The sequence below is a fragment of the Carcharodon carcharias genome, chromosome 21 (assembly GCF_017639515.1).
Source record: "Carcharodon carcharias isolate sCarCar2 chromosome 21, sCarCar2.pri, whole genome shotgun sequence".
Lineage (NCBI taxonomy): Eukaryota > Metazoa > Chordata > Chondrichthyes > Lamniformes > Lamnidae > Carcharodon > Carcharodon carcharias.
The window spans coordinates 86909411-86923353 of NC_054487.1; the positions used below are offsets into that span (position 1 = coordinate 86909411).

At 42.3% G+C, this 13943-nt stretch overlaps 1 protein-coding gene across 1 annotated transcript in view; it reads right to left on the reverse strand.

Moving 5' to 3' along the window:
- scyl2 (SCY1 like pseudokinase 2) overlaps positions 1 to 13943 on the reverse strand; it is an 82833-nt gene that overhangs the window by 55085 nt on the left and 13805 nt on the right. Inside the window, exons 3-4 of the mRNA XM_041215899.1 lie at positions 8556 to 8713; positions 8303 to 8447 (exon numbers count right to left, since the gene is read on the reverse strand). Coding sequence (XP_041071833.1) covers positions 8303 to 8447; positions 8556 to 8713 — 303 coding nt within the window. The remainder of the gene's footprint in view (positions 1 to 8302; positions 8448 to 8555; positions 8714 to 13943) is intronic.

Genomic DNA, 13943 nt, shown 5'->3' on the forward strand with positions numbered 1-13943 from the left:
TGTCAGAGGATACAACATTAGGCAACAACATCCTTCTCTAGTGTGACGAGACAACAAGATGTAGAAGCAGAAGTAGCCCATTTGGCCATTCGAGTCTGCTCATGGCTGATCTGACAATTCTCAATTCCACTTTCTCTACTTTTCCCCGTAACGTTTGATTCCCTTACTGATTAAAAATCTGTCTATCTCACCCTTGAATATACTTAACAACCCATCCTCTACTGCCCTCTGCAGTAGGGAGTTTCACAGATTCGCTATCTTCTGAGAGAAGAAATTCCTCCTCATTCTATCTTAAATGGGTGACCCCCTTACTCTGAGCATCTACCCTGTCAAACCCCTTATGAATCTTATATGTTTCAATAAGGTCACCTCACATTCTTCTAAACGCCAATGAGTACAGGCTCAACCTACTCAACCATTCCTCATTAAAGAGTTCCTCCGTACTCGGGATCAAACTAGTGAACCTTTTCTGGACTGCCTCCAATGCCAGTATATCTTTCCTTAGATAAGGGGATCAAAATTGTTCACAGTGTTCTAGGTATGGTCTAACTACTTACCGCCATGTAAAGTTTTAGCATCACTACTCTCCTCCGTCTGGCTGAACTTGTTCTCACACTGAACAATTTCTCCTTCAACTCCTCTCACTTCCTCTAAATAAAAGGTGTGGCTATGGGTACCCGCATGGGCCCCAGCTATGCCTGTCTCTTTATAGGGTATGTGGGACATTCCATGTTCCAGTCCTACTCCGGCCCCCTCCCACAACCCTTTCTCCGGTACATCGATGATTACTTCGGTGCCGCTTCATGCTCTTGTCGGGACTTGGAAAAATTTATTAATTTTGCTTCCAATCTCCACCCCTCCATCATTTTCACGTGGTCCATCTCTGACACTTCCCTTCCTTTCCTTGACCTCTCTGTCTCAATCTCTGATGATAGACTGTCCACCAACATCCATTACAAGCCTACCGACTCACACAGCTACCTCGACTACAGCTCCTCACACCCCTCTTCTTGTAAGGACTCCATCCCATTCTCTCAGTTCCTTCACCTCCGTCGCATCTGTTCCGATGATGCTACCTTCAAAAACAGTTCCTCTGACATGTCCTCCTCCTTCCTTAACCGAGGTTTTCCACCCACGGTCATTGACAGGGCCCTCAACCGTGTCCGGCCCATCTCCCGCGCATCCGCCCTCACGCTTTCTCCTCCCTCCCAGAAACATGATAGGGTTCCCCTTGTCCTCACTTATCACCCCACCAGCCTCTGCATTCAAAGGATCATCCTCTGCCATTTCCGCCAACTCCAGCATGATGCCACCACCAAACACATCTTCCCTTCACCCCCCCCGGCGGCATTCCGTAGGGATCGTTCCCTCCGGGACACCCTGGTCCACTCCTCCATCACCCCCTACTCCTCAACCCCCACCTATGGCACCTCTCCATGCCCACGCAAAAGATGTAACACCTGCCCCTTCACTTCCTCTCTCCTCACCATCCAAGGGCCCAAACACTCCTTTCAAGTGAAGCAGCATTTCACTTGCATTTCCCCCAACTTAGTCTACTGTATTCATTGCTCCCAATGCAGTCTCCTCTACATTGGAGAGACCAAACGTAAACTGGGTGACCGCTTTGCAGATCACCTGCGGTCTGTCCGCAAGAATGACCCAAACCTCCCTGACACTTGCCATTTTAACACTCCACCCTGCTCTCTTGCCCACATGTCTGTCCTTGGTCTGCTGCATTGTTCCAGTGAAGCCCAACGCAAACTGGAGGAACAGCACATCTTCCGACTAGGCACTTTACAGCCTTCGGACTGAATATTGAATTCAACAACTTTAGGTCTTGCGCTCCCTCCTCCATCCCCACCCCCTTTCTGTTTCTTCCCCCTTCCTTTTGTTTTTTTTCCAATAATTTATATAGATTTTTCTTTTCCCACCTATTTCCATTATTTTTAAATCTTTTATGCCCCCCCCACCCCCACTAAAGCTATAACTTGAGTGCCCTACCATCCATTCTTAATTAGCACATTAGTTTAGATAATATCACCAACTTCAACACCTGTGTTCTTTTGTTCCTTTGTCTGTGACATCTTTTGATGATCTGCTCCTATCATTGCTTGCTTGTCCCTACAACAACAGCATCCCCTCCACTTCTCTCCCCCCACCCCCACAACCACCTTAAACCAGCTTATATTTCACCCCTCTCATTGTAAAGAAAAATCAGTTCTGTTGAAGGGTCATGAGGACTCGAAACGTCAACTCTTTTCTTCTCCGCCGATGCTGCCAGACCTGCTGAGTTTTTCCAGGTAATTCTGTTTTTGTTTAAAGTTTTAGCAAGACTTGCCTATTTTTAAAGTCCATTCCCTTTGAAGTAAAGGCCAACATTCCATTTTCCTTCCCTATTACCTGCTGAACTTGTGTGCTAGCTTTTTGTGATTCATGCACGAAGACTCCCAAATCCCTGTGTTGCAGCTTTCTGTATTCTTTCGCCATTTAAATAATATGCAACCCATCTATTCTTCCAGCTAATTTGCATAACCTCACATTTTCCCACATTATATTCCATTTGCCAAGATTTTACCCATTCACTTAACCTGTCTATATCCCTCTCTAGACTGTGTCATTCTCATAGGTGGCTTTGCCACCTATTTTTGTGTCATCGATAAACATGGCGATAGTACATTCACTTCCCTCATCTAAGTCATTACTATATATTGTAAATAATTGTGGCCCCAGCCACAATAACTGTGGCACTCCACTAGTTACAGGTTGCCATCCTGAAAATGCCCCCATTATCCCAACTCTCTGTCTTCTATTAGTTAGCCAATCCTCTATCCAAACTAATATACTACCCCCAACTCCATGGGCTCTTATCTTATTAAGTAGCTTTATGTGCTGTACCTTATCGAACGCCTTTTGGAAATCCAGATATTATATATCAACTGGTTCCCCTTTATCCATCCTGCTTGTACCTCAAGGAATTCTAAGAAATTTGTCAGGCATGATTTTCCCCTTCATGAAGCCATGCTGACTCTGCTTGATTATATTATGCATTTCTAAATGCTCTGCTATTACATCTTTTATAATAGACTCTAACATTTTCCCGATGACGGATGTTAAGCTAACTGGCCTATAGTTACTTGTTTTTTTGTCTCCCTCCCTTTTTGAATAAGGTTGAAACATTGACAGTTTTCCAATCTTCTGGGGCTTTTCTAGAATCCTTAGATTTGGTAGTAATGCATTGGTAGTAATCTTCCAAGAATCCTTAGATTCTTGGAGGTAGGTACAAATAACTTCCCAGAACTACTAGGGAACCAAAGGTTTAGTGAGAGGAAAGAACTGAAGGAAATTAGCATTACTAAAAATAAACAGTGCTTAAGAAATTAATGGGACTGAAAGCTGATAAATCCCCAAGGCCTGAAGATCTACATCTCAGGGCACTAAAGGAGGTGGCCATGAACATTGTGGATGTGTTGATTGTCATCTTCCAAAACTCTGCAGACTCTGGAACAGTCCATGCAGATTGGAGGGTGGCAAATGTAACCCCACTATTTAAAAAAGGAGGCAGGAAAAAAAAACAGGGAATTACAGGTTGGTTAGCCTAACATCAGTGATAGGGAAAATGCTAGAGTCTATTATAAAGGATGGGATTGGACAAAGTCAACATGAACTTATGAAAGAGAAATCATATTTGACAAAACTAGTGCAGTTTTTTGAGGATGTAACTAGCAGAATAGATAAGGGAAAACCAGTCGATGTGGTGTACTTGGATTTTCAGGAAGATTTTGATAAAGTCCCACATAAGAGGTTAGTGTGCAAAATTAAAGCACATGACATTGGGGTAATATAATGACATGGATTGAGAATTAGTTAGCACAGGAAACAGAGAGTAGGAATAGATGGGTCTTTTTCGGAGTGGCAGGCGGTGACTGGTGGGACACTGCAGGGATCAGTGCTTGGGCCCCAGCTATTCACAATAGATATCAATGATTTGCATGAGGGGAACAAATGTAATGTTTCCAAGTTTGCTGGTGACACAAAACTAGGTGGGAATGTGAGTGCTGAGGAGGATGTTAAGAGGCTTCAAGGCCATTTAGACAAGTTAAATGAGTGGTCAGTACATGGCAGATGCAGTATAACGTGGATAAATGTGAAGTTATCCACTTTAGTAGGAAAAACAGAATGGCAGAGTATTTTTTAAATGGTGATAGATTGGGAAATGTTGATGTACAAAAGGACCTGGGTGTCCTTGTATACCACTCACTGAAAACAAGCATGCAGGTGCAGCAAGCAGCTAAGAAGGCAAATGGTATGTTGGCCTTCATTGCGAGAGGATTTGAGTACAGGAGCAAGGATGTCTTACTGGAGCCTTGGTGAGACCACACCAGGGGCAGAGTTGTCAGGTTGGCAGGCGGGCGCGATCGGCGAGTCCAGGAGCGGCTGGGGAACGGACCACTGACTGCGATTGGTCCCTGACTGCAATTTCACGCTGCTGGCAAAATGAAAGCTCCCTGAAGGCAGAGAGGTGCCTCAGGGAGCTGAAGACTACAAAAGTATCAAACAAAGATTTCAAAATCAGAACAAAATTGCCCAAGCGTCACAGCCACCTGAACATATGCATTATAAAAACGTTGTGCATAGATTTTTATTTATTTTTTATTTAATAACGAAATCTCATCCCACCCCCGTAGTAGTGCGTGCAGTTTTGGTCTCCTTACCTAAGAAAGGGTATACAAACCATAGCAGGAGTGCTGCAAAGGTTCACCAGACTGATTCCTGGGAACGGCAGGATTGTCATATAAGGAGAGATTGGGCTGACTAGGCCTGCATTCACTGGAAATTAGAAGAATAAGAGGGGATCTCATTGAAACGTATAAAATTCTGACAGGGCTGGACAGACTGGATGCAAGAATGATGTTTCCTCTGGCTGGAGGGGGTTCTGAAACAAGCGGTCATAGTCGCAGAATGCAAGGTAGACTATTTAGGACTGAGATGAGGAGAAACCTTTTCACTCAGAGGGTGGTGAACCTGTGGAATTCTCTACCACAGAAGGCTGTGGATGCCAAGTCACTGAATATATTTAAGAAGGAAATAGATAGATTTCTAGACTCTAAAAGAATAGAGAGGTATGGGGAGAGAGCGGGAGTATGGCATTGAGATTTGGATCAGCCATGATCACACTGAATGGCGGAGCAGGCTCTAAGAGCCGAACGACCTACTCCTGCTTCTGTTTCTTTATATCCTTTAGATTATTGCTTTATTTCATATTTATATAGCAGCAGTCGATCTACTCTAAATTGAATATGGTATTTGTGATCCATTTGGCCAAATCCTGAAAAGAATGCCATGTGATTGAGGGTGATATGTTTAACCAAGTCCATCAATTTTAGTGATTCAGATGATTCCATGATGCTACTCGACAAACAGCGGCATTTTACTCCTGTTGTTCTGACTAAAATTCCTCCCTCAACCAACACCATCAAAAACATAAAACAAATGAACTGGTCATTCAGGTCAAACGCTGTGGTGGTATCTTGTTGTTACACTTGCTTATTTAACAGTGACTACACTCTGCAATAATGAACTGTAAAGCAATTTGGGATATTTGCAAGAGGTTATAGGTACCACATATATTGCACGATGCAGTGAATGGCCGTTTTAGTATTTGCTCATCGCTAAGGCAACGCTAATATTTCCCATCTTTAATTGCCCTCGAGAATGAGAATAGCTGCCCTCCTATGCTTTATGATTCATTGATTCTTGTCTTTTTCTTTGGACTATCATTTGTAGATAATTCTACTTTTTTTTAAACTGACTAGGCTAGCATTTATTGCCAATCCCTAATTGCCCTTGAGAAGGAGGTGGTGAGCTGCCTTCTTGAACAGCTGCAGTCCATGTGGTGTAGGTACACCCACAGTGCTGTTAGGGAGGGGGTTTGAGGAAACAAAAACAAAAATTGCTCGAAAAACTCAGCAGGTCTGACAGCATCTGTAGAAAGAAAGACAGAGTTAACGTTTTGAGTCCGTATGACTCTTCTTCAGAACAGCTTTCTTTCTGTTTTTCTCTCTACAGATGCTGTCAGACCTGCTGAGTTTCTCCAGCAATTTTTGCTTTTGTTTCAGATTTCCAGCATCTGCAGTATGCTGCTTTCATCTTAGGGAGTTTGAGGATTTTGATCCAGAGTCAGTGAAGGAACAGTGATACATTTCCACATAACACAGTGAGTTGCTTGGAGCGGAGCTTTCAAGTGGTGGTGTTCTCATGAGTCTGCTGCTCTTGGCCTTCTAGATGGTAGCAGTCATGTCTAAGCCGGGGGCCTTGGTGAACAGTGCATCTTGTAACTGGTGCACAAATTTCTGCTACTATGCGTTAGAAGTGGAGGGAGTGAATGTTTGTGGAAGTGGTGCCAACCATGTGGGCTTTGTCCTGGATGGTGTCAAGCTTTTTGAGTGTTGTTGAAGCTGCCAATGGTAACCCCCAGGATGTTGATAATGGGGGATTCAGCGATGGTAATGCCATTGAATGTCATGGGGCAATGGTTAATTTCTCTCTTGTTGGAGATGGTCCATTGCCTGGTGCCTTGTATGGTACAAATGTCACTTGCATTGATATTGTCCAGGTCTTGCTGCATTTGGACATGGACTGCTTCAGTACCCAATGAGTCATGAATGGTGCTGAACATGCTTCAGCTTTATCTTTTGCACTGATGTGCTGGGCTCCCCCATCATTGAGGATGCGTGTTTCTGGAATCTCCTCCAGTGAGTAGTTTAATTGTCCACCTCCATTCATAACTGGATGTGGCAGAACTGCAGAGCTTAGATCTGATCCTTTGGTTGAGGAATTGCTTAGCTCTGTCTATCACTTGCTGCTTATGCTGTTTGGCACGCAACTAGTCCTGTGTTGCAGCTTCACCAAGTTGACACTGACTCTAGTTATTACGTCAGAGTAGAATGGATAGGTGGCGCTCGCTGCTTGAAACACTATACGTTATACCTCAGATACGTTATACCTCAGTCAGATCATTTGATGAGGTATTGCAATTTAACATTTGTCCTGCTCACACATAACTCCATTTCATTTTATAAAAAATGGAACATCATTTGTAGCACAGAGGTTGAATTTTGATGAAAATAGAGACATGTTGCCAAAGCTTTTCATCTTGCACTCATCAGGACAATGCCAAATTTCAAATAATCACAACATTTTATACCACAGGAGGGACCTGTTCTCTGCAAACAAAAGGAATAAGTTCAAGTCTTGTGCCTTTTTCATGAATTACCCAGGAGCTTGGGAGCCTATAGCTCCTCATCACTTTCTCCATGGCAAGGCCTCGATCAATCAGTCAACTTGCCAACAAATCAGCACCCTTTCCTCCTGTTGTATAAATTGTTGTGATCATTTGAAATTTGGCATTCTAGTATTTGTCCTGACGAATGCAAGGCAAAAAAACTGTGGCAACATCTCCCTCTTCTCAGCAATATAAATGGAACATTGTGTTGATTGTTGATATGTTAATTAATATTCCCCTATAGTGTCAGCCTTGGCTCAATGATCACACTCTCAGCTTTGAGCAAGACTATGGGTTCAAGTCCGATCCAGATTTTTGAGAGTGTAATCCAGATTGAGTTGTGAGTGGAAGTACTGAGGAGTTGCCTTTTGAATAAGATGTTAAACTAATGCCTGACCTGTCTGCCCTGGTGGATGTAAAAGATTCTCTGGTGTTATTTGAAAAAGAGCAGCAAACAAGAAACTGATTCACTGATTGTATAAGAGGAAGTTAGATAAGCACATCAAGGAGAAAGGAATACATTATGCTGAAAAGGTGAGATGAAATAGAGTGGCAGGAGGTCCATACGGAGCACAAATGCCAGCACAGTCCAGCTGGCCTGTTTAAGTGCTGTAAATGTTATGTAACTCATTTGCTGTTTGTGAGATCACCTTATGTAAATTGGCTGCCACATTTGCCCACTCAACAATGATTATTTGGGATGTGAAAATTTGCAATATTTTCCTTTAACCAACAGGCTGGCACAGTGGAAACGTCGAATGATTGCAACTCCATAACTGACTTGCATGTGGCCACCACAGTGAAAGGGAAATAAGGAGCTGAAAAATATCAGATTTTAGTCTGTGGAGACTGCATCGTGGAACTGCGTGCATTTTGTAAAACTACAGAGTTCCAAAGATTAGCACAGTTGAGAACTGGAAGAAGTCCAGCCAGCTAAGACAGTGGACTGTGAGAGGCATGCAGTACATCTTTCAATCACTACAGAAATCTGAATATCTAATAAATGCACCAGCAATTCACCTGCAGCAAACCGTATTTGATTTCCACATCATAAAGCTTGTGTCCCTTAATTTCCGCAGGCACAGGAGACGGTAGGTGGTCGTAGCAACCAAGGACGTTGGCTAAACTTGCAAAGACAGGCTCCGTGCAAAAGGCTAAACAATCTCTGTAAAGAATAGTTGTGACAGTTTACCCACAAAGAAACAACAGCTTGAAAAACAAGTTAACCTTTGTTAATGGTCATGAAAAATAAACAATGTGGGAATTCCTTTACCTGGACTCTTCTATTGGATGCTGTACTGTCAGCAGGCGTGGGTGCCTCAGTCTGGTTAGCTGCTGTACACCTTTTTTGAGTGAATCAATAACATGGTCCTTCTCAAATTTTTGGTACCTTTCAATTAACTTTTTGTCAAAAACAAATACAGCCACTTCCTGAAAAAGAAAAGGAATATGAACAAGCCTGGTCGATGATAGTGAATTGAAACGCTAGAGCATCTATCTGTGTTGTATCATTGATTGTAAGAGCACGTTTTGGTGTTCTGATCTGAGATTTATCCATCTACAACCCTCCAAGATTTCTGCAGTCCTCCACTGCTGGTCTTATCTGCATTCACAATTTCCACTGCCACACCACCGGTGGCCATGCCTTCAGGTCTTTCGACATCATCTTTTAAACCTGCAACCTCTACCACCTAAAAGGACATAGGCAGCAGACGCATGGGAACACAATCACCTGCAAGTTCTCCTCCAAGCCACTCACCATCCTGACTTGGAAATATATCACTGTTCCTTCACTGTTGCTGGGTCAAAATCCTGGAACTCCCTCCCTAACAGCACTGTGGGTGTACCTACACCACATGGACTGCAGCGGTTCAAGAAGGTAGCTCACCAACTTCTCAAGAGCAATTAGGGATGGGCAACAAATTCTGACCAAGCCAGCGTCACCCACATGGTGTGAAAGAATAAAAAAAGGGCTGCATAAGCTCTAAGGTCTGGAATTCTCTTCCTAAACCTCTCCATCCACTACCTCCGTTAAGACTCTCCTTAAAACCTGCTTCTTTGGCCCAGCTTTTGGTCACATCCTAATATCTCCTCGTGTGGCTCGCTGTCAAATTTTATTTGATAATCATTCCTGTGAGGTGCTTTCGAGCTTTTTATTATGTTAAAGGCGCAACATAAAATGCAAGTCGTTGCTGCAGCACCAGGGGAGAGTTTGAAACAACACTTTTATTTTGTTCAGCAGAACTTACACAAATAGAATCTCACTGACAGTATTGCTATTAAATGGTTTAAAGATCCTTTGGTATGTTCATAGATGAGACACAGCATAGCAGTGTGACAACAATGAAGATATACCAGAAGGCAACTCAGTGTACTGAAGCTGGTCATGCTTGGAGCAATTGAGGACATCCCCAGAGGCACTAATTAATTCCCATGGGTTCTGCATAATGTCGATGATTAAATTCTCAACAGGGAGTCCCAGTTAGCCAGTTTTAATTCTAAAGGTTTTGAAAACAAAAATGAAACAAAAGTGACCCACGCAAACAAGAGTTTCCCACCCAGATAGCCAAAAGAGAAAACTTAAGAAATTCACTAAAAGATAATTGTACTCATCCTTCCCAAACTAGGTAAAAGCAACTGTAAACTAAAAGTATACAATTTTAAGAGCAATGTAAAAACAAGGAATTGATACTGGATTTGTACTCAACTTTAGACTGCAGTAGAAAACAGTGTGAACTTCAGAGCACCTCACTAGAAGAATAATACTGGGACCATAGAAAGCACATAATGAAGAATGACTGGAGTAATCCCAGAAACAAGGGGTTACGCTTATGAAAAAAAGTCTCAAAATATTGCGACGGGGAAATTAGGGGAAGTGGGTGGGGGAGGTCTTATGATTTTCAAAATTATGATAGTTTTGAGGGACAAATAACAAAAGATTGTTCCTTTTGGTTGGTTGAATCGATAACAACAAACACCAACTGAAGATTATCAAAAAGGAGAAGTTAGAAGAAATCTTATCATACAAGAGGGTTATTATAATTAGAACGGTTTAAACACAGTTGGCTATCGAGGCAAAGACCATCATCTTTTCAAAAGGCACTGGATAAATATTTGTAAAAAAGACACACAGTGCACATTTTGTGTCCTCAAAATATTTTACGGCCAACAAAATACTTTTGAAGTGGTCACTCTTGTAATGTAGGAAACATAGCAGCCAATTTGCTCTCAGCAAGTTCTCACAATCAGCAATGTGATAATGACCAGATAATCTGTTTTTGATGTAAGTTGAGGGATAAATATTGGCCAGGACACCAGGACCCCTGCTCTTCTGTGAAATAGTGCCTCAGGGTCTGAGAGGGGAAATGGGGCCTTGACTTATTAACGTTTCATCTGAAAGATGGCACCTCCAACAATGCAGCATTGGGAGTGTCAGCCTGGATAGAATGCTCTAGTTTCTTGAACTTGAGGGACTTGAAGCCACACCATCGGAATTGGAAGTGGGTGCTAAACACTAAGCCACGCTGTCATGTACAACAGGTGGCCTACACAATACCACATGTTTCACACTATTGCACAAATTTGTATCAGAGCTCTTGGCCAGGGTTTCCACAATAAATGCTCGAGTTTGAATGATTCTCATTATGGTGAACCATGAGTTAGCAGTCAATAACAGCTGAACTGGTGCCAGTGATGGGACTCACCTACCAACTACCTTGGATAAGGTCATCGATCCTAAACATTAACTCTTGTTTCTCTCTCCACAGGTGCTGTCAAACTTGCTTAGTATTTCTAACATTTCCTGCTTTCATCCCTACACTCTAAGATGGACATAACCCTATGGCACAAATTCAAAGATTAGCAAGGGATTTCTGCCCAGTGCCTTGGCCAATGCACACCTCTCAACCAATGTCACAAAAAAATCAAGTTATCTGGTCATTATCACATTAATGATTTTGGAAGCTTGCTGTTGCATATTGGCTGCCATCTTTTCAACATTTTAACAGTGATTACACTTCAAAAATGCTTCACTGACTGTAAAGCGCTTTGGACTGTCCCGGAGGCATGGAAGGCACCATGTAAATTCAAATTATTTCTTTAGCCTATAATGCCATGAGCACCATCGTTCTCCAGATACAACTGCCCAGCATCTTAAAAATCCCATCAGCAGTCAATTCTTAGGGCCTTTGTCATCATGTGTTCTTTTCTTTAAAAGCACAGCTTCACAAAAAGTTAAAATATTCAACGAATGCTGCATAGGTGGCCATTTGTACAAGAGCATTTCCACTAACACCAATTCAAAAATCAAAATGTTCTTGCTATGCTGTGTAACAACTTAGTCTATTAAATATTAACTGTCATGATTTAGCAGTTTTTGCTGTTGAGTACACTTGTACAACTAGACCTTTGGACTGGAATTTATTTTAGAAGTTAGAGGTTCTGAGGTAATGGGTACCATGGAGACTTGAAACAAAAGGAATTTATTTGTACACAGCCTTTCAAACACATTACAAGCGATTCAGTAGTCTTTGACCCGGGATGCAGATGGTGAGCTGCAAACGCAAAAACTGTGCACACTGAAGTAAGATTATGGAGAAGGGGTGGAAGGAAAGCAGATGAAGACAATAATTTGTTTAAAAATCTAGCTGTATACTGATACTCAGTGTACTGGACTCCATAGCCTTACCAAGATCTTCAAATGTTTCAGCTGAACAGTTATTCCCATAATCCATACTTCACATATTAGGAAAATAACATTTTTTCGAACAATTCTCTGGTGAAAGGAAGCTTTCTCAATCCATTCTGGAACACACCCAAGTTCTTTGGGTGAGCAAGGTGATCTACTTTAAGTCTTGCTGCCATACTTTGTGGAAAAAAAAACTACCCACTCAAAAACAAATTTAAAAATTATTTTCAGAGAGATTTGGGTAAATCCAGACTTTGTACAGTCATGTGAAACTGATGATAAGTCAGCAGCTCATTTTATGCCTCTCCCCCTTTTCATTTCCATTTGAGATCACAGATTAAAACAGGTTGGTGATTCACAATTGCTCATCTTACAGAGCAGAGAAAGTTGAGTTCTAACCCAGTGACTCTTTAGCCAATCAGACTGACTTCAGACGAAAGCAAAACACTGCAGATGCTGGAAATCTGAAATAAAAACAGAAAATGCTGAAAGCACTCAGCAAGTCAGGCAGTATCTATGCAGAGAGAAAACAGAGTTAACATTTAAGGTCAGTGACCTTTCAACATAATATTCTGATGAAAGATCAAAGATCCGAAACATTAATTCCGTTTTCCTCTCAACAGATGCTGCCTGACCTGCTGAATATTTCTAGCACTTTGTTTTTACTTCTGACTTCAGACAAGGTCATTTGCATTGCAGAAAAGACACATGCCGAAGCTTTTTGTCTTGCACTCATCAGGACGATTCACAAGAATATCAAATGTAAAGGGAACAATTTATACTTACGAGAAGAGTGTGCTGATTGATTGGCAAGTGGACTCTGGTAGAGGCATTGCCATGGAGAATGCACCAGTTAACTGATGACTGACAGTTAACTGCCAAGCTTTGTTTAAATTCAAATCAGGCAGGTAGACTCTGACTGGTCAAGGCATTACCCTGAAGAATGAACCAGAAAATGGCTGTTGCCTATTTTATTCAGTTGAAACAGGCGCACTGTATGTACATTCTTTCTGCCTGCATAGAACAGGGCCCTGTGTATTAATGCATGTAGCTTCCAGCATGCATGTGCATGTGCCACACTGCAAGCCCGACTGATAATCCTAAATTGGTTATCAGGGTAATTCTGTGCACAGTGTGTTTAGCAAATGCTGTCCAATCGTGGAATCACATCTCATGTTGGACACTGCATTTTGAGTTTTGCAAGCACAGGCTAGTTGGGTACAGTCAGAACTTGCCCGCTGTGAACAGTCAAAGGGACATCCACCAGCCTTTGGGATGTACGTTAGCATCGCATCGGCACTGAAATTCATAAACCACATTAATCATTTGTGTCATAGGCGGAACATCTTTTTGGTTTGATAGCAGCATCCTATTAATAGTCAAAAACCACTCTTGTTGCTACTGCACAGTAGCAATGTGAAAGGGCTAGCTTCACCCATTACACAAATTTTTGAGATGCCTTGCCCTTCCAGAGTTATCCGAGGTAAACTGGGTACTTTTCAGGACTGAAAATGAAATTGGCCCATTCATGAATTTGCGCAATATACAGCGAGCAATGATTTGATCATGGTAGTCATTATCTTTGCAGTCCTGTCACATCCAGTCATGGATGATGGAGGACAATTAAACAACTCACTGGAGGAGGAGACCCCACAAATATCCCCATCCTCATTGATGGAGGAGCCCAGCACATCAGTGCAAAAGATAAGGCTGAAGCATTTGCAACAATCTTCAGCCAGAAGTGCCAAGTGGATGATACATCTCAGCCTCCTCCGGAGGCCCCCAGCGTCACAGATGCCAGTCTTCAGCCAATTCAATTCACTCCATGTAATATCAAGAAATGGCTGAAGGCACCAGATACTGCAAAGGCTATGGGTCCCACCAATATTCCGGCAATCGTACTGAAGACTTGTGCTCCAGAACTTGCCGCGCCCCTAGCCAAGCTGTTCCAGTACAGTTACAACACTGGCATCT